This window comes from Setaria viridis, chromosome 7, assembly GCF_005286985.2.
Source record: "Setaria viridis chromosome 7, Setaria_viridis_v4.0, whole genome shotgun sequence".
Taxonomy (NCBI): domain Eukaryota; kingdom Viridiplantae; phylum Streptophyta; class Magnoliopsida; order Poales; family Poaceae; genus Setaria; species Setaria viridis.
This window is the reverse complement of record NC_048269.2, coordinates 29,129,274-29,153,952: the sequence shown is the minus strand read 5'-3', so window position 1 is coordinate 29,153,952 and position 24,679 is coordinate 29,129,274. Positions and strand designations below refer to the sequence as shown.

Below are 24,679 nucleotides of genomic sequence, written 5' to 3'. Positions count from 1 at the left end.
CACACTTGTCCCTACGAATACACGCACGCAACCTTACCCCTATGAGCACCTCCGAAAAATTGAACCGGTAAATCCTCGAGATTGATGAAGTCACCACTGACATCTCGCTATCAATGGACACATCACCTACCACTAAGCAGGTTCCACCACAAGGGACCTTACCAGCTGAGAGTTCACTAAATCAAACTTTCTCTAATTTTGATTAAGTTTATAAAAAAATATAATAACATCTACAATACCAAATAAAATAGTGAAAGTGCATCTAGCTTAGTGGTTAGAGCACCTGAGCAATATCCAGTAGACCTAAGTTCGACTCCCCTTGGAGCGAATTAAGCAGGTCTAGAATAAAAAATTAAAAAAATAGGTTGGGGCTTTCCTACGGACTTCGTCAAAAAAATACCAAATAAAATACAAGATATTTCATGGTGGATTCACTGAAACTAATTTGATGTTGTAGATGTTGATGCCTATCAAATTTATAGAAATTTGATTTAGGATAAATCTAAATTGAACTATATTTTGAAACAAAGGAATCGATACTAAACATAGAAAAATGTTCGTGCTGCTTGCCTGGCACAGACCTGGGCTGAGATGGCGTAACAAAACAGGTTGGCGCATGTGCTGTGCTGGCAACATGTAGGCCGGCGTGCGTGTAGTCATGAAACCGATAGTAAAGGTAAAAGCATCTTGTTCGAGCATAAATTTTGGTTGTGAAAGAGTGGGATCGTCCATTGCAGGGCAGGACAGATTTCATCTCGAGCACAAACATTTTTGTGCATCTTCATGTCATCTTGTTCTCACCTCTTGCTGCATAGTATTAGTACCCCCATTGCCTTTAATTTTTTGTTGTACAAATAAGAAAGCCCCGAGGTAGGACTGCTAGAGTCTTGGTACTTTTTTAGGAACAGGTGGGGCTAAGATTCCTACTAGATATATATTTTTTATTAAAAAAGAAATAAGTTACTATGTCACCAAGCTTTTAGGGTACTTAGAGCAACTCCAAGAGTACTCCAAAAAATTCTTCCCCAAAACTATATATTGGGGTTCTTCCAAAAAAAATTTCTCCAAAAAACATGTCAATCCACAACAGATCGCTAATAAATAGCCCCCAATATTTTAAAACAGGCCACGTCATCATATTGGGCCCATTGGAAGGGACGCGCGAGCGTGCGGGAATCAGGATTGGGGGAGGAATGCCAACGCTAAAATATACGCGGTGGTAAGCTGTTTTTTAGCGTTGCTAAAAAATTGGGGAAGGTTTGGGTGGACTATTGGAGTTCGTTTTTTCTCTTTTTTTCCTTAAAAAAAGGTATTGCCTCTTGAAGTTGCTCTTATAATGCTTTTTATGTTTTACAAGCTTAAGACTAGCTATCACTGTACACTACTAGATTCACCACTTTTGCCTAGAGTTCGCATTGAGTGCCTGACGGTGATCTGTTATTTTATACATTCTCTGTGGTCGGTAAAGGTTAGTCGGTGATTGCTTCTCTGGAAATCATGTTCACTCTCGGAGATCAGCTATGTAACACCAAAATACTCACGACCATTAGAGCACATAAATACTAAACAAATCAATCCCCCTCGGCCACACAATGCAAGCTCTCGGCAAAGGTGCTAAATCTTGTAGTGGTAAGAGCATACTTTGTTTTCTATAGGCTACTAAAGGCAATGTATTTTTCCATTTTCTAAAAACAAAATTAGATCCAAAACATCAACATGGCTTTCCTAGTCTATGGCAGCAGAAGCCTGCAAAAAGTTATAGTCAGGGTCTAAATATCTTAAACCATAGGAGCATATTGCAAAATTTTCTCGGACTGCCGAGGGGCAGGATGTTTGATCGCGTTTTCGTGTTTGTGTCTCATTCGCAGCGGATGCGCTGAAGGGGGTGTTTGACAAAATCGGGCGCGAAATGTGGCCATCTTGGTTCAGCAGCAGCGTCGACCCTTGCACCGGCGCGGCCACGGACGACACCGACACCGACATCGACCATAACCCCAACCTCAACCCGGCCATCAAGTGCAACTGCAAGTACCAGAACAACACCGTATGCCACATCACCAAGCTGTAAGTGTCTCACGCTTCCTATCCGTACGCCCACCATCAGTTGCTGGATGATCTAATTTGCCCACCTGAGGTGGCAGTTCGTGCACTCAGAGTGTGGCAGGCTAGTGCATCGTCCTTATCTCTGCAACTATTGCTTGTGCGGTTATTTGACGGCGCTCCATAACCTGGTGGTGTTTGTCTGACGACGAACATCCATGAAGGTTTATTTCAAAAAAAAAAAACATCCATGAAGGCTAAATTGAGATGGTGCGAGCTGATGGGTGCTTCACTGTTATTGCTGCAGGAAAATGTACGCATTGGATCTGGTAGGTCCTATACCAGAAGAGCTGAGGAACCTCACGCACTTGACCAATTTGTATGAATTCTCAACTTTCTTGAAATCGTCAGTGAGCCAAAGTATCCCAAGTGTATATTAAGATTGTTTAGTCGCAACTTATTGGTGGACTTTGTCATTTCCCGCAGTTCCACGGCATATCATATTATCATAGCAGCGGATTGCTTTGTAGTAGCCTCCCACATCAAGCTCAAAATTTCTTTAAATATAATACCTACTGAGAGCCATCCTTTTTCGTTTACATCTGATCTGATCTGACGTTTTTTCAGGAACTTAATGCAGAATTACTTAACAGGGCCTATACCATCGTTCCTTGGGGAACTGACTGCTTTGCAATACTTGTGAGATTTAGAACCTAACATTACTACATCGCATGTTTTGGGTAACATTGAAACTTAAACTATCTCCCTTGAACATACAAGGAGTCTTGCAATTAATGCATTATCTGGATCTGTTCCAAAGGAGCTTGGGAAGCTTGTGAATCTCGTATCGCTGTAAGTAATTTACCTTCTCTGTTTCATGGCCCTATTTCAGTAGAAATCTTTGCTAATGTCCAAACTACAAAGTTTTATAAATCTCGACCTGGCTTTGTACACGTACCTATGAATTTATTTAAATGTGTAAGAATCAACAAATAAAGAACAGTTTAAGTTGAGAATACATGCTATCGACATCAAGCTTATAGAAAAAACACACCTTCATTCCTTCTACTAGTTGACCTCTGTCGGGAAAAGTATTCATCCTTCGAAAGATAAGAAAGTTTCCTGTCACAAATCTTTTGCTACTAACCTGACATTTTTTTTGGGATTTCAGGGGCATAAGCATTAACAACTTAAATGGATCCCTTCCTCCCGAACTGGGTAACATGGTTAAACTTGAGCAACTGTGCGTATTTTGATTAATTTTGCGCACCCTGTAGTTCTTACCTTTTCTTCTACCAAACCATGTTAACATTCTTATTCTTTTATTTCTGTCTTGCAGATATATTGACAGCTCTGGCTTAAGTGGTCCACTACCACCATCATTTTCTAAGCTTACAAGCCTAAAAATATTGTATGCCTATAAAAGACGTTTTGTCAACAGTATTATTCATTTAACCTTATGCGTTATTCTTATTTGTGATTAGGTGGGCATCAGATAATGATTTTACTGGGCAAATACCAGATTACATTGGGAGCCTCAGTAATTTATCAGATCTGTAAGATTTACAACTTATACTTTTCAGATGGTGTTGATAATTTCTTTAAAGACATTGTGTACAGTTTGCAACAGTTCTCAAGTATGAAATTCATTTTGAACCCTGGCTCATTGTGCTCATAAATGAGATGGTATTAGCTAAGTGTAGTTTTTACTCTGCTAAATCTCCATTCAATGGCCTATTAAAATAATCCACATAAGGTCAGATGTGAGGTGGTTTCATCATTTTAGTAAATATTACATTTTTTCACTATTCATGATAATGCGGTGCTGTTCCACATATTCTGGACAACAAGGAACAATGCAATCTCCATGCAACAGCAAGTTTCAGTTGAGAGTTGCAGAAACATTTTCAAGTATGAATTTGCTATGGTTATCCATCGAGCAAAAAAGAAGTCTTTCCCTAGAATCACAGAATGGCTTGACAATCTGTTGTAATTTTCCTTTTTCTCCTTTTTGCTCTGTAAAAGACTCCTTTTTCCTGAATATATAACCAGTAGGGGTCCTAACCCCTCCTGTTCCATTAAATAAATACTAGTGTTAAAAATATTGAATTGATTTTTCTAATAATTATCTTTTTTATGGAACAGATCATATTTCTATCTGCATAAATCTATTTACTTTTTTTACCAAGAAAGTGACCATTGTACCAGCAGGATCTTCCTTTTTTCTTCACTAGTAACAACAACTATAATTTTGCAGACGGTTTCAAGGCAATTCATTTCAAGGTCCACTTCCAACCACTCTTTCTAATCTTGTCCAACTGACAAGCTTGTAAGTGACTACTGATGGCGGGAGTAGATAAGTATCATTGTCAAATATTAAGGTTGCAGAACAGAAGAATCAATTATCTATTTCTGTGGTGCAGACGAATAGGTGACATAGTAAATGGAAGTTCTTCACTGGCATTCATCAGTAACATGACATCTTTGAACACCTTGTATGCATAACTTGCCATTCATTTGATGACTCAAACTACATCTTAATATTTTCTGTAGTGTAACCAATTGTTAAATTCGAAAACTCTTGACATGTTTCATTGCAGAGTTTTGAGGAACTGCAGGATATCTGATAACCTGGCATCAGTAAACTTTTCACAGTTTGCAAAATTAAGCCTACTGTAAGACATTTGGTTTCTTCGTAAACTCCAGTCAGCTGCATGTTTTGCTAGATGCTTTAATGAACTGCTGTGGATTATGCATTGTTTGATGACCCCTTTCTCTCCTAGTCTCATTTGTTCTACTGTTACAGGGATTTGAGTTTTAACAATATTACTGGCCTAGTACCGCAAGCTCTGCTGAATCTGAATTCACTCAGCTTCTTGTATGGTTTATCTTGCTTTCTGATACTTATTTCTAGGTTCTGATGACAATGATCATCAATCTTGCTAATGCGCAAATTTGGTCTGCCCAGGTTTCTCGGGAATAATAGTCTTTCAGGAAGCCTTCCAAGTTCTATAGGAACTTCTCTTAAAAACTTGTATGTTTGTCCACTTTCATTTGTGAAGTAAAACCAGGAAGGCGTTTATCTATAACATTTACATGCTTTCTTTTGTGTAGAGACTTTTCCTACAACCAGCTATCAGGAAACTTTCCCTCCTGGGTTAGTCCGAATTTGACATTGTAAGTGCTGAGTTTTGCAAGCTTGATTGACTGACCGAAAATCCAATATCGTACACATGTATTAAACTAGCATTTTTTAATATCAACTACATCTAAAAAGCTGCTTTTGCTGCACCTAGATCATATTTCTTTTTTCTTTTTTTCTTTTTCTTTTTGCATTTGACGTCATCTATGATTCAGAATCTAAGCCACATATAATTCAGAATCTTTAATGAAGGAGAATTACTTTTCATTACAGTTTCGCTGAAAAAATGAATCAGTTATTTGTCCCTGCTTTTATTTGTCTTATAAAACAAACCCTCTATGCTCTGAAGTATGAACGGTGCCTTTTTTCCATGTTTCATTGTACATAGGAATTTGGTGGCAAACAATTTCGTGGTCAGCAACTCCAATAACAGGTCAGTTTACATTCGAATAGCTCCTCAAAGTCTTCATGTACAATTATTGTTCTCTAAGCTCGTATTTTGAATTCAAAATGTCAATGTTTGACATCTGCAGTGTCTTATTACCTTCGGGGCTGGAGTGCCTTCAGCGAGACACACCCTGCTTTCTTGGCTCTCCACAAAGTGAGCTTCTAGCTTCTGCAACGTGCGTCTACTTAGCTAAATTAACATCAGTATTAAATAATTCAACATGCTTGCAGCTAAGTCCTTTGCTGTGGACTGCGGGAGCAGTAGTTCAATGTCAGGATCAGATGGTTCCGTGTATCTGCCTGATGATGCCAATCTTGGACCTGCATCCTATTATGTTACAGGAGCACCAACATGGGGTGTTAGCAATGTTGGGAGGTTCATGGAGGCATTTGAAAGAGATTACATAATACAAAGCTTAAATGCAAGTTACACAGTATACAGCTCAACACGCCTGTTTCGGAATACCCCAGATTCAGAACTGTTCCAGAAAGCAAGGATGTCGCCTTCGTCTTTAAGATACTTTGGTATTGGACTTGAGAACGGAAACTATGTGGTAACGCTTCAATTTGCAGAGATTAGCTTTGAGGACTCACGGACTTGGAAAAGTTTAGGTAAAAGAGTTTTTGATATTTATATACAGGTAGGTTAGTTCCAGTCGTACTAATAACCTACCCTTGGTTTTTACATTTTAGCTTGAGCTGGTCACGAGTTTTTAATTTTGAAGGGTGAGCGGAAGGAGCAGAACTTTGACATAAGAAAGGAAGCAAGAGGATCTTACGCTGCTGTCCAGAAGCAATATATTATTCCTGTCACTAGAAACTTCCTTGAAATTCATCTGTTCTGGGCTGGCAAGGGCACTTGTTGCATCCCTAGTCAAGGCCACTACGGGCCTTTAATCTCAGCTTTGAGTGTAACTCCAGGTACTCTCTCTCCCATTTGCTTTTTTTTTTGAAAAAGCGGGCCCGGCAAAGAGTGCCGGACTTGTATTAATAAATAGAGAAGAAAGTTACAGGCCTTGGTCGAAAATTGAAAGATAGTAAAGTATACAGAAACTGTATAGAGATGCTTAGGGAACGCAATCACTCCTCAAACGGACAGATATCTCCCAGATGCTTTGCACCTGCTAGAGTCCAACATCGTACTTCATCCTTTATTTTGCACAGTAGCTGGTCCAAACTTTTAAACTTTCGCTGGAAAACTCTTTCGTTACGCTCCTTCCAGATCTCCCATGACACAAGAATGATGATTGATCTAAACCCCCTCCGCGGCATGCCCGGCATAGAACCTAGTTGTGTCCACCATTCGCTAACGGACGAAAAGGCGGACCAGTCCCCCTAGATGGTATGTGCGTGGCCGTCCAGTCGAAGATTTTATCCCAAAGTCTGAGTCGTGTAGCGGCATTTTGCTAGCAAATGCAGTAGCGTTTCATCATGTGTATGGCAGAGCATGCATATCTTTTGATTAGGCCATCCTCTTGTGATTAGTCGGTCCGTTGTCCATAAACGGTTTTGGAAAGCAAGCCAGGAGAAGAATTTGCACTTTGAGGGCGCGCACGTCTTCCATACGAGTCGTTTCATATCGGATGGTGTTGAATTTTGGAATTGAGCCTCATATGCCGATGCCGTCGTGTACTCACCATGTCGAGTAAGGTTCCATTGGGTAAGGTTCCATACAATGGAGTCTGGCATGCTCGGACTTAGTCGGACCGTTGTTGTTCGGTCCCAGAGGATGGCGAATTCTGCGAGCTGTGTTGCCGACGATAGCCTGGCCACGTTTATGTCAGAAATCCACTTGTCATTCAGTAAAGCGTCTTTAACTATCCTATTCTTCTTTCTTGAGATGGAATACACAGATGGGGCAATATGTTTCGGCGCCTCTCCCTGAAGCCACATCGATTCCCAGAATTTGGCCTTCTCCCCGTCACCAAGCGTGACAGTCGTTACAGAAGCGAACAGGTTCTTGTCTTTTTCAGTACACAGAGTTGGCATTCCAACCCAAGGTTTGCGTGGTTCCTTCCATTCATTCCAAAGCCGGCGTAGCCTAAGTGCTCTTGCAAACTTCTTTAGGTGCAGGATCCCTAATCCACCCAATTTTGTCGGTTTATACGCTATGGGCCATGCAACTTTGCATTTTCCACCGACAATTTGGTCTGTACCCGCCCATAGAAAATGCTTCCTCCGCCTGTCAATTTCCTCAAGCACAGCAGCCAGAGCATTTAATGCAGAGAGGTAGTAGATTGCCTGCGAAGATAGGACCGTCCGGACTAGGGTTCTTCTTCCCACTGGCGTGAGTAGTTTGCCAGCCCAGTTCGCTAGGCGCGCGTTTGCTTTGTCGGATAAGCTCTGGAAGTTAATCTTCTGAAGTCTACCAAGGAATAGTGGTAGTCCAAGATATTTGACTGGGAAGTTGGTTGTGGCTGCCGGGAATGATGCGAGGATGGCATTTAGATCGATCCCGTTGCAGCAAATGGGCGTCACCGAACTTTTGCAGATATTGGTTCTTAACCCAGTAACCGAGCCGAAATTGTCTAGAAGCTCCTTAGTGTTACGAACATCAGCTGCGGTTGGGTTAATGAAGATGATCGCGTCATCCGCATATAGAGAGAGTCGAAGGCGGGCACATTTCCCTCGCAATTTTGATAACGCCCTCCTTTCGATTGCGAGATGCAGTAGTTTCTGGAGCGGGTCGATTGCCAAAACGAATAGTAGAGGCGACAGCGGGTCTCCTTGACGCAGTCCTTGACCATGCTGGATGTCCTCCCCCGGCGCACCATTCATAAGGATCTTAGATGTGGCGGTGCTTAGCAGCGTGGTGACCCAGCTCCTCCATCTCGGAGGGAAACCACAGCGCTGCATGAGGTCTAACAGATAGTCCCACCGAACAGAGTCGAAGGCTTTGGAAATGTCCAGCTTGAGCATGAGGAAGGGGGTTCTTGAAACGTGAAAGCGACGAGCTAGGTTTCTGACATACATGTAGTTGTCGTGGATCGCTCTTGTTTTAATGAAGGCGCTCTGGCTCTCTGATATTAAGGAGTTCATAAACGGTTGTAGTCTTAGGGCCATCATCTTCATTATGATCTTCGCTATAGCGTGGATGAGGCTTATTGGCCTGAAATCCGTGATGGAGTCCCCTTCCTCCTTCTTTGGAACTAGCACAACGTTGGCCGTGTTTAGCATGTCGAAGAAGTCGTGGCGCAAGTTGTGGAAAGCATGTATCATTGCCATCAGGTCCACTCTTTGGGCATTAGTTCGAGCGTTTTTCTGACTTCCTCCTCTGAGAATTCAGCGTCCAGGGAGGATAGATCAACGGACGGCTAGGAGAGCAGGACCCAATTGAAGTCGATTTGTCTTGGCTGTGGTCTTCCGAGGACATTGGTGTAATGGGTGTTAGCAACTTCAGCTTTTTCTTGTTGAGGGATTGCCCACCTATCATTTTTTCGAAGTCTGGTAATGAAATTCTTCCTTCTCCTGGAGTTCATCTTCAGATGGAAGAACCGAGTATTTGCGTCACCCAATTTGAGGTTTGTTATTCTGGAACATTGACGCTTTCGTAGACGTTCAAGGATGGCTAGGCCCATTACCCTTTTCTTCAGCTTGGAACGTAGGGTTATTTCGTCATCGGTTAGAGTACGAAACTCCTGAGCAATGTCAAGCTAAAGGATGACAGACTATGCCATGTGAAATTGCAATTTCGCTTATGAAAATAGGTTCTTGCTCCATTTTATGAGGGCCAGCGCAGTCGTGGCAAGCCTGTAGTTTAGGCGATGCATAGGGTTTGTGTGGGTGTTCGTGGATGTTCACGCCTGTTATATCACCTGTTTAAAACCTGGCATAGAAATCCAAAAGTTCTTGAATTTGAAGTGGTGTGGTCGTGGTGGGCTTTCATGGCTTGACAGGAGCAATGGGCAGTGATCAGAATGCGAAGAGGAGAGCGCTTGCAGTATGTGTGACGAGAAAGCTAAGTCCCAAGCATTGTTACAGAATACTCGGTCGAGTCGAACGAGGGTTGGGTTGCGGCGTTCATTGCTCCAAGTGTACTTTCTGTTCTCGAGATGTATTTCTTTTAAGTTGCAGTTGTTTAGTGTGTCTCGGAAGCTTCGCATGTTGTTGATGTTTAAGTTGGAGTTGTTCTTGTCAATAGTTTTGTAGATCAGGTTAAAATCGCCTAAGATAATCCACTTGATGCCCTGACGAGGGGCCAGGTTTCTGATTTCCTGAAGGAATTGCGGCTTATCACGCCCTCGCGTTGGCCCATAGACTACCGTTATCAGAAAAGTCACCGCGGTCGCTTTTATTATTATATTGGCCGTTAAGGAGAAATCTCGCTTGGTAACTGAGTCGACGTTAAGCTCGTCACTGTTCCAAAGAATCAAAATGCCACCCCTTGTACCCGATACACCTCCTGCCGGCAAGAAGGTGTAACACATGATTCTAACACCATCTTGTTAGGTCTAAACTCGCATGAGTTTTTTTTTTTAGAATTCCGGTGGGATACCCGGTCCGTATGCATTGCAACGGGACCAACTAAACTCGCATGAGTGTGATCACCTAAATCTAATAGTGAATAGATAGACTTGAAATGAACTTGGAGAAGCTGTGTTAGGCTTTAGCGAAGATCCATATGCCTGCTTGGTGCAGGTGAGATGTAGTAGAAGGAAACGGATCGGGTGACGTCAGTAGTGACAGAAGTAAACGAAATGAACTTGCAGGAAACGGAGATCACCAACGTCAGTAGTGACAGCAGCAGCCTTCCCATTGACATCTTTTACGGTCCATCTTCAACGGATCGGGTGTTGAATTATGGGCTGTTGACCACAGCCTTCTTTGGTCGACTTGTGCATATAGTTTCGACCATGAGAAATGCTGACAATTAAACCTATGCATAAATATATACTAATCGTGCATATCTATTCTAAATTGTGCAAATATTCTCCTCTGAATTCCAAAATAAAAATGAGTAAAATTCAGGAGAACATAACATAAACTTCAGAGTCAAAATATGCAGATTCTTTGTAAGATCACTGTCTTATTCCAACAAGTGAGCTTTTTTTGAATCTGACATACTTCACGATTACAGCACCTAATGCTGCTCGGAAGAGAAGTAAGAATAAAACAGGTGCAACTGTTGGAGCTGCGGTTGGTGCAGTAGTTGTAGGACTAATAGTGCTCACTGGACTGTATGTCCGGAGGCAGAAAAGTAGAAAACTGTCTTTGGAGCAACAAGGTACATGATACACTATGCTCACAATGTATTCTTTAAACAAACATTGGTTGTGTTCATGAATTTATTGCTTGTCATCCTTGCAGACCTGTACAATACTGTTGGAAGACCTAATTTATTCACTTACAGTTATGGTGAACTAAAGACCGCTAGTGAAAATTTTAATTCCAGTAACTTTCTCGGCGAAGGAGGGTATGGGTCAGTTTATAAGGTTAGTTCATATGTAGTACACATGGATGACAATTTTCTGTTAAATTTTACTTTCTGTGAATTTTTTGACACTGATCTGTTTCTTTATGCAAATTGGCTAGACCTCTTTTATTTTATCTCTACTTTTGGGCAATGTGAATTCTTTTTCTCACTGCACATGCTTCTCCCGTTCTTTTTACTAATACAAATCTATACATATTTATTTCAAAAAAAAATATACATATGCTCCCTACTGATTTCTTTTTCTTTTTGTTGTGGTTGTCTTCTTCATTTTCTCCATTACAGTATACATATGGTAACGCTGATACTTAAAACATGCATTTTTAAAAATGATACCTTCTGGCAGGGTAAATTATCCGATGGAAGTGTAGTGGCAGTAAAACTACTATCTGAAACATCCCGTCAGGGGAAGAAGCAATTCATAACAGAAATAGAAACTATTTCTCAAGTGCAACACCGTAATCTCGTGAAGTTGTATGGTTGCTGCCTTGAAGGCAATAACCCATTGTTGGTTTACGAGTATCTAGACAACGGAAGCCTTGATAAAGCATTGTTCGGTAATGTTTCATTCAATTCGATGCAACTGCAAAGAGTTCAGGTTTCTTACATAAATCTGAAAATTATTCTTCATTGGCAGGAAATGGGAGATTGAACCTGGACTGGCCAACACGCTTTGAGATATGTTTGGGCATTGCAAGAGGCCTGGCTTACCTCCATGAAGAGTCTAGCATCCGTGTTGTGCATAGGGATATAAAGGCTAGTAATGTCTTACTTGATGCCAATCTTAATTCTAAGATATCTGATTTTGGTCTCGCCAAACTTTATGATGACAAGAACACGCATATCAGCACAAAAGTTGCTGGTACATTGTAAGCACATCTCCAACCTTCTCCCCCTTACGCATCTTGACACACTATATATATTAGTTTCGTTAAATTTGTGAGCTAATGGCGATCTTTTTACTGTTTTCGTCAAGTGGATATCTTGCACCTGAGTACGCCATGAGAGGTCATATGAGTGAGAAAGTTGATGTGTTTGCTTTTGGTGTGGTCATATTGGAGACTATAGCTGGAAGGCCAAACTATGATGGTAGGCTTGGTGAAGACAAAGCATATCTTTTAGAATGGGTAAGGTCACTGTACAATTGAGATCCAGGTCATGCAATGTTCCACTCTTTCTTCCTGTGCTATTGGGGTGGGAAAATCCACACTAGATTCATGAGTGATTTAAAGTATCAAAGCACACATGCATTCATGAGATTCTTTAATCAAACACAACCACGATTTTTTACCTGCAGAAAAAAAAAACACAACCACAATTTTAGTCTGCTAAGGTTTGAATAGTACCCGCACCTACAATACTACACAATTTATATCATTCTAAAATCATTTGTTGATGAGACATATCTATTTTTTATCAAAATATAAGGTATTATTGTTGTGGACGCTTTTGTGGGCTGAACCTACAGGCGGCGCAGCAAGCCGGCGCCAACAGCTCCGGCAAGTTAGGCGCCTGATTTGTTGGATAAGATGGCAGGAGGTTAGCAATAGCTGTTAATTAGGATTTGGTTTGTTAGCACCAAGCAATATATAAGCCGGCTGGTTCTTTATTGATAGGCAAGCAAGGATTGAGTTGTTAAGATTCAGAGCCTCTGCAGAGGGCGAATCTAGCTCAGTCGTTGCCATGGTGTTAGTTCCACAGATCAATAAAGCTAATCCTTTCCCTGCACTTAACAATTATTTAGACTATAGAAACATAAAATGGAAAAATTATACTACCCTAAGCAATCCACTTTTTCCGTTTAACCCCATGAACAAAATTTTGGATTAATTTACTATCCCAAACTATTTTAGTTGGTCCGACTTGTCCCTAATAATATTTATCTTTTTTCATGTACAAGTTGAGTTTTAGATTTAAATTTTATGAGCGGGTAGAGAACATGATGCTTTATATTAGAAAAATACATCAACTATATTAGATGGTATGATTGTACTTGCACTTTCTTTCATTTTTTTTCCCATGCATGGAACTTTTTCATTATATGCATTTCTTTTGTTCCAGATAGTATTTTTCTCATAGAATTTTTAAGGAAAAAATAGATCAGAGGGAGATATGTCCCTTCACGGACCGGTGACAAAGGGTTTCATCGAACCTTGGACTTAAACAGTCTAACCAAAAACTTGCGAAAAGTTGCCTTTTTTTTTGCAGAAACTGCTAGTCAATATGGCATTATGTGAACTTGTTATTAGAGGCTGGCATCTCTTGTTAAATTTTAGCATGGCCGTAGTATTATTGTGGATCTTATTGTTGCGTACTTGCACAGCAGAAGATCAATGTTTGGAACCATCTTGAAAATGATGATTGTGTGTTTTTTTGTTCTGCTATTGCGACAGGAAAAAAAACGGTTGGATCTGAATTGTCCCCCAACTTATCATGCTTTCAGGTCTGGCAACTTTACGAGGACGACCATCCTCTGGACGTCACAGACCCTAGGCTCACAGAATTCAATAGCGAAGAGGTGCTCCGTGCCATCCGCGTTGGCCTCCTCTGCATCCAAAGCTCACCTCGGCAGCGCCCGCCCATGTCGAGGGTGGTGTCGATGCTCGTCGGGGACATCGAGGTGCCCGAGGCGGTTACTAAGCCCAGTTACGTCATCGAGTGGCAGAGCAACGCCATGGGGACGTCGAGCTCGGAGCCGGGGGCGGAGGCCATGTCCCTGAGCTCCGTCATCGATGAAGGCCGGTGATTGATGACCATCGCCCATCGGCAAGTTAAGATCAACTTCTGCCAAGACCAAGATTGTTTCTTGGAAATTCACTTGGAAAAATTTCGATTCGGGTGTGTACAAGAATTGCCAATTCGCTCGAAAAAAAGGCTGTAAATTGCAATTGGCTGGACCACACAGCTTCATATCACCGAACGTGCTTTGTGTCATGAGTGACCAGGCCTTGGGCCTTGTAATAGGCCCAGCCCTTGTAATATCCGCCTGTACGGTTCACAAAAATGTCTCTTTTTTTGCGCTCCCTTTCCTGCAAACGCATGGACGTGGTGCACATCCGTGAAGAAAGCAGCTGTCGTTGCTACATTGAATCGGTTAGTGGAATCGTACGAAGCTGTCGCTGTCTCCTTGACAAAACGCTCTCGATTCGTTCTCTCCAAAATCTAGATCCCGTAGACACCTGCCGGCACACGTGTGCGTGTGCCTTGCTGGTCAATCCAGACCTTTGGAAAAAGAAGCATAAGCCGAACGATCATGTGCACAGGCGTGCCAGATAGTCGCATGTCGATTGCGTTTAAAGGTGAAGGAAATTCCATATCGAGGCATTAGGAATCAGCATCAACCAGTCAAACAACAATTAAGAACAAATTTTATTTATCACTTGGACAATAATTCATAATTTCCATGACTTTTACGGTATACACTTAAATAAATGTTTTGTTAGATGCATATAGCGAAAGATAAATTTTTTAAAAAAAATAAAACAACTTATAATCTGAGATGAATCTGAGATGGATGGTGTAGTAATAGAGCATGCGTGTGCTCAAATCAAATGGCAACTACGAGGAACTTTCGCCACTCTTCCACCAATACCTGATACAAAGATACACAATTCCACCGCATACTCTATATTCACTGCATGATCAGGACTCTAGTTGGATGGGATGTCTGCATCCGCTCGATCTAGCTCAGTTACTTTTTAATCTCAACTTTCATGTGCCCGCTATGAGCAACTCACAATTATTTATAATATTGGTCAAGTGGTTTGTAAAAGGACATGCACAAAAACAATTGTGCCGGCATGCCAACTTTGCGTATAATTTATAGTACGTGCTTTATCAATGAAATAACCACAATCTCGTAATCGTTCATTTCAAAAAAAAATTATAGTACGTGCTACTGTGCTACAGCTATTATTACATTTGATTTCGGGAAATATGCATGAAAAGCAGCCAGCTCGTTGAAGTACATGATTACAAAGATTTTTTTTTTGTTGATATTTGTGGCTGATGGCGTCGGGTTCCACCCTCGTGCAAGCAAATAAACGGGCCGGGATGACGACGTCGAGGTTCATGTTCAAGTTGGCAGTGCATTAGAGCAGTGTATGGCTGAAAGGAGCCAACCACATTATGGCATCAACCAAAACCTCTCCACATTAGTATTGCAACTAGATGTACGGATGCTCTTACTTTCTTAAAACGATTAGAACTAAAATGATTACTAGCTTCCTAGTCTTGAATTAATGGATTTCGACACCCGGTGGGCGGTGGCATGTGCTTTATTTCCAATTCGGCAATTCCATGTTATGGTCAAGCCACAACCTTTATTTAAAAAGGAAGAAGAAGAATGGTTTTTTGCTGGAGATTGTGCGAGATGGTTGCATGTTCGATTGCACGACGAAAGAAGAAATTCCTTATCGAGGCATAGCGTGAACCGGTCCAATGTAAGAGGATTAGAGCATGTAAAAGGATGCTCAAATTGCACTTATGAGGAGCTTTCAGCACTGCATTGAGACGAATGGTTGGGTAGGATGTCTGCATCGGCATGACAAAGCTATCCTATTGTTTTTTATCTCAGCGATGATGATGCTAATTAGTTATTTGCAACTCGTAATTCATAATTGGTCAAGTTGGTGTAGGTTGACAATAAACTATCAAATCCACTTGTATTGTTTTGTAGTATTAGCTTGCTACATCTTTTTAATCTCTGAAAATGTGCATGGAAAACAAGAGCAATATGTATAGTCTCCAATTAATGCGTAGCAGACCTTTGGTTGATATTCGTGGCAAACGACGTTGAATTTCTCCCTTTTGTTCAAGCTGATCAAAGGGGATGACGACGTTGGGGTTGAAGGCCAAGGTGGCACACTTGAGCAGTACGGCCAAAAGCAACCAATGCACGTGAAGTTGTGAACCAAAAATTCCTCGCACAAGTCACATACTCACATGTGGCGAAATGCAAATGTACATTGCACCTCAGGCTCAGATTAACAGCTCCGAAATATTCATGTTCACCAAGCTAGTATAACAAAACGATTAGAAGAAATAAAATAAAGCTTGCCATCTTCATACAAAAGTGCAGTGAATATTTTTATATTTGAACTTGAACCATCACCTCACACACAGCAATGGATTAAGGAAATTTCTAGGGATGTGCATGAAAAAGATGACGACTGCTAGTGCTAGCTCATATAGGGAGAGCAAAGTTATACTTGAACACATAATTTTGCAGGAGCCTGCTGGGTTCATTGACCTCTGTCTAGTCTGAAACCACTCCAGTCATTTAAAATTGAGCCGTCGAATCATAGAGATCTCTAATCTGAAACCACGCCAGCCAAGTTCAGCTAATCCAGCAACCACCACCTAATCAGCAGCACGATCACTCCGGCTCTTTCTGCAGCTTGCCAGAGTAGCAAGCCAGCAGGTAGCTCCTGCTTAACAAGCAATTTAGGACGGTAGTGGCGCAAATTTCATATAGGCCAATTGGCTGACCCTACATCTTCGCATCATTGCATGGTTCCATAGCTGCAGCCGTGACGCTTTTGTCCGCTTCCTTTGTTCGATCCGTCCACCACTAGTTTCAGTTCAGAGAAATCTGAAGGAAACAGAGTGAGCAGACTAGCGGAGGGAGGGGCTCGAGCTGGCAGGGCAGGGAGAGATGAAGCCCAGGCTGAGCGGCGGCGGCTTCCTCCTGGTCTTGCTGCTTCTGAATTCTTGGAGAGCGGTGGCTCAGGCTCCGCCGCCGCCGCAGACTGATCCGGTTGAAGGTATGTGTCCCTCATTCGACGGAGCTCTAGAAGTGAAGATCGTTCATCAGTTCATGGTCGATGAGAGGCTTTGATTTTGATTGCTGGGGTGGGTGATTTTGTGCAGCGGCGGCGGTGAACGCGATCCTGAGCAAGCTTGGGCTGAGCGCGCCGGCGTCGTGGAACATCAGCGGCAACCCCTGCAGCGGCGCGGCGACGGACGACACGCAGCTGGACGACAACCCGGCCTTCAACCCGGCCATCAAGTGCGACTGCTCCGACCGCAACAACACTCTCTGCCACGTCATCAGATTGTGAGTAGTCGTCCGTCCAAGCTGCCGCCGCTTCTTCTTCTTCTTCTCCTCCTTCTTGGGATTCTTCAGGTTCATCAGACTTTTCTTATTTCAAAAAAGAAAAAAAGTTCATCAGATTTTTGCTTCCCCCTTTGTTTGATGGTGGTGCAGCAAGATAAACACGCTGGACGCGGTTGGTCCGATTCCAGAGGAGCTGCGGAACCTCACTCATCTCAGAAAGCTGTATGTGCTGTCAACTTTGTATCACTTGTTTACTCAACACGCCTAGCCTGACTAAAACTAAAACTGAAAAATGGTCTATGGCTATAAGCAATAACAAATTGGTCTCTTATTCCAACTGTAATGTCCCTTATTCCTTAATTTTTCTTATAGGATTTCATGTTCAACTTCGATGAATTTTCGGGTGGTATATAGAGGGTTTGTGTTCTCGAGGGAGGCTGTTTTATCAGTATACTCCTGTAGATAACTTCTGTTAGGAAAAGCCCATGGGCCAGCAATGAATTGGGCTTCCAAATCACTGCGGCCTGCTAACAACGAATGAATGCGACTTCCACTTGCACAATGCGCAAGGTCTCCACTGTTTTCGCTCCACTCCGATTCAGCCCCCAAAATGGCTGAGAGATGCGCAAGGAAGAAGAGGCACCCAAGTGAAGGGAAGGGACGCCCGGCGTGAGGCGGAACTCTGGCGAGGCGCCGCGGAGGTGCGGAGGACCGGGTCGCCGATCGGTAATTTTGCAAATGACTCCTGGATTGGATTGCGATCCGATTATTTGCAAAATACCCCTATTATTTTCATTTAACCCCAATTTGGATCGCGGTTATTGATCGCGATCCGATTATTTGCAAAATGCACCCTATTATTTTGATATAGCCCCCCGGTTCAGATCCGGTCCTGCTCTCCCGCCCTTCAGGCGCCGCCTGCTGCCGTCTTCCACCCCCGCCGCCCCGCGACCGCTATGAAGTACACAATCCCTCCAATCTGATGCACAAACCCCCTGGTCGCTTATGCCTGTGCGGCTGTGCCTAAGGCACTAGATATCTTGCCCAGGGGAGTCTCAGACCTTAATATGTTCAGCGTGCGTAAAGTTTTCTCAAATTCATGCTGACTTCAGAATCTGTCACGAATAATCAAATCATTAAGTAACCGGATTCTTCCAATATGATCCCTCCATGAGACTTGCAAGATTAACTCTGCTTAACATTTCAGGGACTTGAGAAAAAATTACCTCACTGGGCCGTTACCAGCATTCATTGGAGAACTAACTGCTCTGGAATACATGTAATACTCTGAACTCAAAACAGTGATGCAGTTCCTGCATTCAAGCAATCTTACATTCTTTTCCTTGTAAATCACAAGAACTGTCGGCATCAATGCATTATCTGGACCTATCCCAAAGGAGCTTGGAAATCTTGTCAATCTCGTATCACTGTAAGATCCTCCAATCATGTTATTCTAAGGGTTAGTCTTAAAATGGATATGCTCATTTTTTCTGACTAATGTTGGTGCTCAGTTACTATCATGCATCTGTTGTTATACTTGCCTTTCACTTGCACGAAAGTCATGAGGCTGTATGCATGTAGTGTGCCTCTCAAGCATTATGGCATTATATTGAATATGATCTGATCTCAAAAGTTAATATAATATTGTGGAATTGAGAATCTGATGGAAAAGAATGAGCATCTTCCCCATCAAATATTCATCAGCATTTCAATTGCCTAAAAGTACATAACAACACTTTTTTTTGGACATTTCTTTGGAGCTAACCTAGTTTAATTAATTAATTCTTTCAGGGCATTGGGCTCAAACAATTTTAACGGCACACTTCCTGATGAGCTGGGCAAATTGACAAAACTTCGACAAATGTAAATCGTCTATTTGGTCGCTTTACATGTCTTCATAATCACCTGTGCTTTCTTTACTGTTTAGAGTGATAACTTTATGCATGAGACAACTGAAAAATGTTATCCATCTTTGAGCTGCAGATACATTGATAGTAATGACTTCAGTGGTCCTCTACCATCGACATTGTCACAACTGAAGAACCTCTCAGTCTTGTAATTTTGTAAAATGAGATATCAACTCGTAAATTTCTTCTTTCCTCTGAGGTAGAAACCAATAATCTTACACACCCTTGTCATCATGCATCCAGGTGGGCATCAGACAATAATTTCACTGGGCAGATACCTGATTATCTCGGGAGCTTGACTAACTTGACTGAACTGTAAGATCTATATTTGACAACCACTAAGATCTTAATATTTTTCAAATTGTTTTCTCAACATCAACAGTAAGGAAAGTCATTCATTGTTCTGGAGAAGTGCAAGACATTGCATATCTACCTGCATCATCTGTTTCTATAGCACAATTACATTTATCATGAGGAACTAGCTTAGGTATTACTACTTTACTGACCAGATATCTATGAATTTCCAGGAAGCTCCAAGGGAATTCTTTTCAAGGTCCCATTCCGAAAAGCCTTTCTAATCTTGTCAAGTTATCAAAATTGTGAGTCCCTGGTAGTTTTTGTGACTGTAGGATTGTTATCGTTGCAAAGATAAGATAATGGCAGTAACTATGGCATTGATTGTTCCAATGTAACAGAAGAATAGGCGAAATAGTAAATGGAAGCTCTCCACTGGCATTCATTGGCAACATGACATCTCTGGGTGAACTGTACGACATGTGCCCTCCACTTTATTTTATTCTTTTATAAATTTAAGAGCCTAACATTTAAGGTTCCATCTTGCAGAGTGTTGAGGAACAGCAAGATATCTGATACACTAGCATCAGTAGACTTTTCCAAATTTGGAAATTTAAGCTTACTGTAAGCATGTTCCACTCGTCAGAAAGTCACAATCAAGTGACAAATTATAACTTAACTTTCAGTTGAACTTTGTCATTTTGTTTTCTAATGCTATTTTTCCTCTATCACAGGGACCTGAGTTTCAACAATATCACAGGACCAATACCTCAATCAATTTTGAATCTTCCATCGCTTAGTTATTTGTAAGAATTACTTGCTGAAGTTTCCATAATTTGTTTGAATCAACCTCTGTTTTTCTTTCCTTTTAACCTTCTGATGATATTTGCAAATATTCTACTTTCAAATGTGTTTCAATCAGATTTCTTGGGAATAATAGCCTTTCGGGAAGTCTTCCTGCCACGAAAAATCCCTTACTTACCAATTTGTATGTTTACATTCTCTTTGTTTTGGCACACTCGCTATATTCAGGCATTCACCTTTTTTGAAACTGTTTGCAGAGATTTTTCATACAACTATCTCTCAGGAAACTTTCCTTCATGGGCTACCAAGAAAAATTTACAATTGTATGTTTGTGTTCTGAAACTTCTTTCATGAAAAATATACTGCTTATTGGGCACAAAGCCTGCCTGATTCATTTAACAGTAATAGCTAATTTTACCCGTATGTTCTACTTTGTACTAAGGAATTTGGTGGCAAACGACTTTGTAATTGATAGCTCCAATAACAGGTGAATGCCAGTTCATCCTCCCTATTAAGGCTAGCATAAAAATAAGTTATCCGTCCAAAATCAGAACTCAAAATAATAAAACATTTCATCTGCAGTGTTTTGCCATGGGGATTGGACTGTCTTCAGCACAATATTCCTTGTTTTCTTGGTTCTCCACAGTGTAATGCTTTGACCCTTTGGAATTTCGAGCATGTGTCTAATAGTGTTGGACTTGCAATTGCATTTCAATTAAGCACTGTTCTGATAAATTGCATGCAGCTGCCTCCTTTGCGGTGGACTGTGGTGGTAGTACAACCATATCAGGTTCAGACAAGTCTATGTATCAGGCTGATAATGCTACTCTTGGAGCTGCATCATACTATGTTGCAGGTGCACCTACATGGGGTGTTAGCAGCGTCGGATTATTCACGAATGCACCCAATGGAACTTACATAATCTACAGTTCGCGCCAGTTTGATAACACACTAGATTCTTCGCTGTTCCAAACAGCAAGGATGTCACCATCATCTCTGAGATACTATGGCATTGGACTTGAGAATGGAAACTACACTGTTACACTTCAATTTGCAGAGGTTGACTTTCCAGACATAGAGTCTTGGAGAAGCAGAGGGAGGAGAGTTTTTGATATCTATATCCAGGTGGCTACGAACTTATATCTGGCTGGCATCTGATGCTTTTAAATCATATGATGTGTTCTAGACTTCTTTTGTGCTTGATACTTCTTTCTTGTTTAGGGAGACCGCAAGGAGCAGAACTTTGACATTAGGATGGCTGCTGGAGGGAAATCTTTTACTGTTGTTAAGAAGAAGTATGTTGTTCCAGTGACCAAAAACTTCCTTGAGATTCATCTCTTCTGGGCTGGGAAGGGTACTTGCTGCATTCCTTATAAGGGATACTATGGACCTGCAATATCGGCTCTGAGTGCAACTCCAAGTATTCACCTGAACTTATACTCTGTTGTACATTGCAGTTATACTACTGCCCAGAATGACATCTTGAAGTATTGACCAATGTGTACTAGTGTAATACAAAAAATAAGTTTGTCGGTGTTGTATACATGATGTCAAGTTTTTTTAAAATTTGGATAAAAACTGTTATATTTAATAGATGAATCAGAACATGGAAATTTGTTGGCAGAAGAGCATTCATGATGTTGTACATATACTAGTGTAAGTTAGTAATCAAAGTGTTCTTGACCGGCAGTGGTGGAAAAGTAAACATAGACAAATACAACTAATTAATCAGCCTAAATTGAGTTGGATTTATGCCATTTCAAATCAAAAGCATAACAAACATAGAACACGCATGATAAAGGCTAATACTGCACATTATCCTCTTTAGTACTTGATGTAATTGTAAATATTTAAATATGTGTATCCCATCTCACTTATGTTTTATAAAAGGTTTTCAATGCTCCAACTAACTAAACTTTTCTTCAGATTTTGTCCCTACAGTGCGTAGTTCTGCAGATAGAAAGAGCAGCAGTAAAACTGGTGTGATTGTTGGAGTTGTAGTTAGTGTTTCAGTTTTTGCATTGATCACATTGGCTGGAATCTTCTTATGGTGTCAGAAAAGGAGAAAGCTACTACTAGAGCTAGAAGGTACTTGTCATACTAATATAATTGTGTGGTTGACTGCTCAGAAATTATGCTAACAAGCTATTTCGGACCTTGCAGAATTGTACACCATAGTTGGAAGGCCAAATGTCTTCAGTTATAGTGAGCTTAGGTCAGCTACAGAAAATTTTTGTTCTAGTAACCTACTTGGAAAAGGAGGATATGGATCAGTTTACAAGGTTTGTCTATGTAGAATTGTAGTTACTAGCATATAACTGGATTTGTATTCCATGTGAACTCATGAACGCTTAGATGTTGATTCCTGATAATCTAAATAGTACTGCACAGAAAAATCAGAATATTACATTTATCGTAAAGACGTAAACTGATGCTTTTCAAGTTAAGCAAAACCTTGCCCTGGGATATGAAATATACATTGCATAATAATTAAAAGTGCAACTTTCTTGCAGGGTAAATTGAGTGATGGAAGAGTGGTGGCCGTGAAGCAGCTCTCTCAATCCTCTAATCAGGGGAAAAAGCAATTTGCCGCAGAAATAGACACCATATCTCGAGTGCAGCACCGTAACCTTGTGAGCTTGTATGGTTGCTGCCTTGAGAGCAACACGCCATTGTTAGTTTACGAGTACCTGGAGAATGGAAGCCTTGATCATGCGTTGTTTGGTATGAATTTTCCTGATCTGACATGATAAATACTGCAACTTATAATGCAGAAATTTAAAATGTCTGAATCTTTATATTCAGAGAAGGGAGGCTTGAACCTAGATTGGCCGGCACGATTTGAGATATGTTTGGGCATTGCAAGGGGTATCGCTTATCTCCATGAGGAGTCTACCATCCGCATCGTCCACAGGGACATAAAGGCTAGTAATGTGTTACTAGATTCTGATCTCAATCCGAAGATCTCCGATTTTGGGCTTGCCAAGCTTTATGATGACAAAAAGACTCATGTCAGCACAAGAGTTGCTGGCACATTGTAAGTGTAGTTTTCATCTCTCCTTCGAATTTGGTGTCATATTATTTGCAAAACTAAGTTAATGGCAGTTGTTTATTTGTTACCTTTGACTGTATCATCTAGTGGTTATCTCGCACCTGAGTACGCCATGAGAGGTCATATGACTGAGAAGGTTGATGTGTTTGCGTTTGGCGTGGTTGCATTGGAGATTGTTGCTGGTGAATCAAACTATCAAAATACATTAGATGAAGACACGACTTATATCTTTGAAAGGGTAAGATCAGTCTGAACTTTTAAAACCTACACGTGTTGCTTCAGTTTTTCACTTCATGTCTGTAATTCTCAATATGCATCCTCAAGGCATGAGTGTGTTCTGCTTCTTTTTGCTATGCTAGAACATACTAGAATCCTTTTTTCAGTTGTGACGTCCCAAATTCTGGATCCTTTTTTCAGGTGTGGGAACTGTACGAAAACGGGCGGCCGCTGGACTTCGTGGACCCCAAGCTGACGGAGTGCAACGGCGACGAGGTCCTGCGCGTCATCCGCGCGGCGCTCCACTGCACCCAGGGCGCGCCCCACAGGCGGCCCCCCATGTCGAAGGTGGTGTCCATGCTCACCGGGGACGCCGACATGACCGAGGAAGTGGCCAAGCCGAGCTACATCACGGAGTGGCAGGTGAAGGCCGTCGGCAGCGGTAGCTTCACGAGCAGCCAGGTCGGGTCGTCGTCGACGACGACGCAGCCGTCCTCCGGCGTTCACGGTGGAGGCGGCGTCCAGGCGAGTCCGGAGCCTGGGGACGTCACGCCGGTGCTCCCGTCGCCGCTGTTCACCTCCATCATCGATGAAGGCCGGTGACAAAGGGGCCAATGCAAGGCCTGGCACCTCTTTTCGTTACAGTGGTGCTTTATTGCTGGTTTCGTTACAGCTATGGTAATTTTGGAGGGGAGGAATTGACCATAAAACTTTTTTTTAACGAGCCATCAGGAGAGCTACTGCTATATTAAAAAAATGGAGGAATACTTGACTGCTATATTAAAAAAATAGAGGAATGCCTGACGGGAGAAGTAAAAAAATTCTATACATACTGTACACGCACATCCCAAAGCAAAAAAGAGAAAACGAAAGAGTGTTAAAAAAAATTCTCTACTATAGATCCTTCGCTGCGATAATGAAGGACTCTAGGTGCTTAACACCTGCCGCAATCCATATAGCCGCCTGGTCCTTGATCTTATATATCGTCCGATGTATCGTCTGCTCCTTGTTTTGAAAAATCCTGACGTTCCTTTCGTTCCAAATTTCCCATAGGATGAGAATAATTAAGCTTCACAGCCCTTTCCTGTTGGCCACCTAAGCGGACGCCAAAGCTGTCCACCAACTATGCAGAGACTCATATCCGTCCCAGTGGCCTAGGTCAATATAAGCGCATCGTGTCCATGCACCTATCTCTGTCCATGTTGTCTTTGTAAAAGAGCACTGTGTAAAAAGATGAAGGCCAGAGTCTCTTAAGTTGTGTTACAAAGTGCGCATTGCGGCCGATTAG

At 41.7% G+C, this 24,679-nt stretch overlaps 1 protein-coding gene across 1 annotated transcript in view; it reads left to right on the top strand.

Annotated features, from left to right (window-relative positions):
* LOC117862644 (uncharacterized) overlaps positions 1–23,994 on the top strand; it is a 28,858-nt gene extending 4,864 nt beyond the window's left edge. Inside the window, 46 exon segments of the mRNA XM_072295347.1 lie at positions 1,869–2,064; positions 2,348–2,419; positions 2,668–2,739; positions 2,821–2,892; positions 3,212–3,283; positions 3,380–3,451; positions 3,525–3,596; positions 4,298–4,369; positions 4,464–4,715; positions 4,847–4,918; positions 5,009–5,074; positions 5,155–5,217; positions 5,571–5,615; positions 5,716–5,783; positions 5,861–6,270; positions 6,355–6,550; positions 10,707–10,853; positions 10,937–11,061; positions 11,407–11,617; positions 11,698–11,929; positions 12,037–12,187; positions 13,504–13,802; positions 16,686–16,825; positions 16,932–17,118; positions 17,269–17,340; positions 18,326–18,397; positions 18,476–18,547; positions 18,910–18,981; positions 19,102–19,173; positions 19,269–19,340; positions 19,553–19,624; positions 19,721–19,828; positions 19,830–19,943; positions 20,054–20,125; positions 20,242–20,307; positions 20,381–20,446; positions 20,566–20,610; positions 20,706–20,770; positions 20,869–21,248; positions 21,345–21,543; positions 22,050–22,211; positions 22,287–22,405; positions 22,637–22,847; positions 22,929–23,160; positions 23,263–23,413; positions 23,593–23,994. Coding sequence (XP_072151448.1) covers positions 1,869–2,064; positions 2,348–2,419; positions 2,668–2,739; positions 2,821–2,892; positions 3,212–3,283; positions 3,380–3,451; positions 3,525–3,596; positions 4,298–4,369; positions 4,464–4,715; positions 4,847–4,918; positions 5,009–5,074; positions 5,155–5,217; positions 5,571–5,615; positions 5,716–5,783; positions 5,861–6,270; positions 6,355–6,550; positions 10,707–10,853; positions 10,937–11,061; positions 11,407–11,617; positions 11,698–11,929; positions 12,037–12,187; positions 13,504–13,802; positions 16,686–16,825; positions 16,932–17,118; positions 17,269–17,340; positions 18,326–18,397; positions 18,476–18,547; positions 18,910–18,981; positions 19,102–19,173; positions 19,269–19,340; positions 19,553–19,624; positions 19,721–19,828; positions 19,830–19,943; positions 20,054–20,125; positions 20,242–20,307; positions 20,381–20,446; positions 20,566–20,610; positions 20,706–20,770; positions 20,869–21,248; positions 21,345–21,543; positions 22,050–22,211; positions 22,287–22,405; positions 22,637–22,847; positions 22,929–23,160; positions 23,263–23,413; positions 23,593–23,994 — 6,260 coding nt within the window.
* The last annotated feature ends 685 nt before the right edge of the window (positions 23,995–24,679 follow it).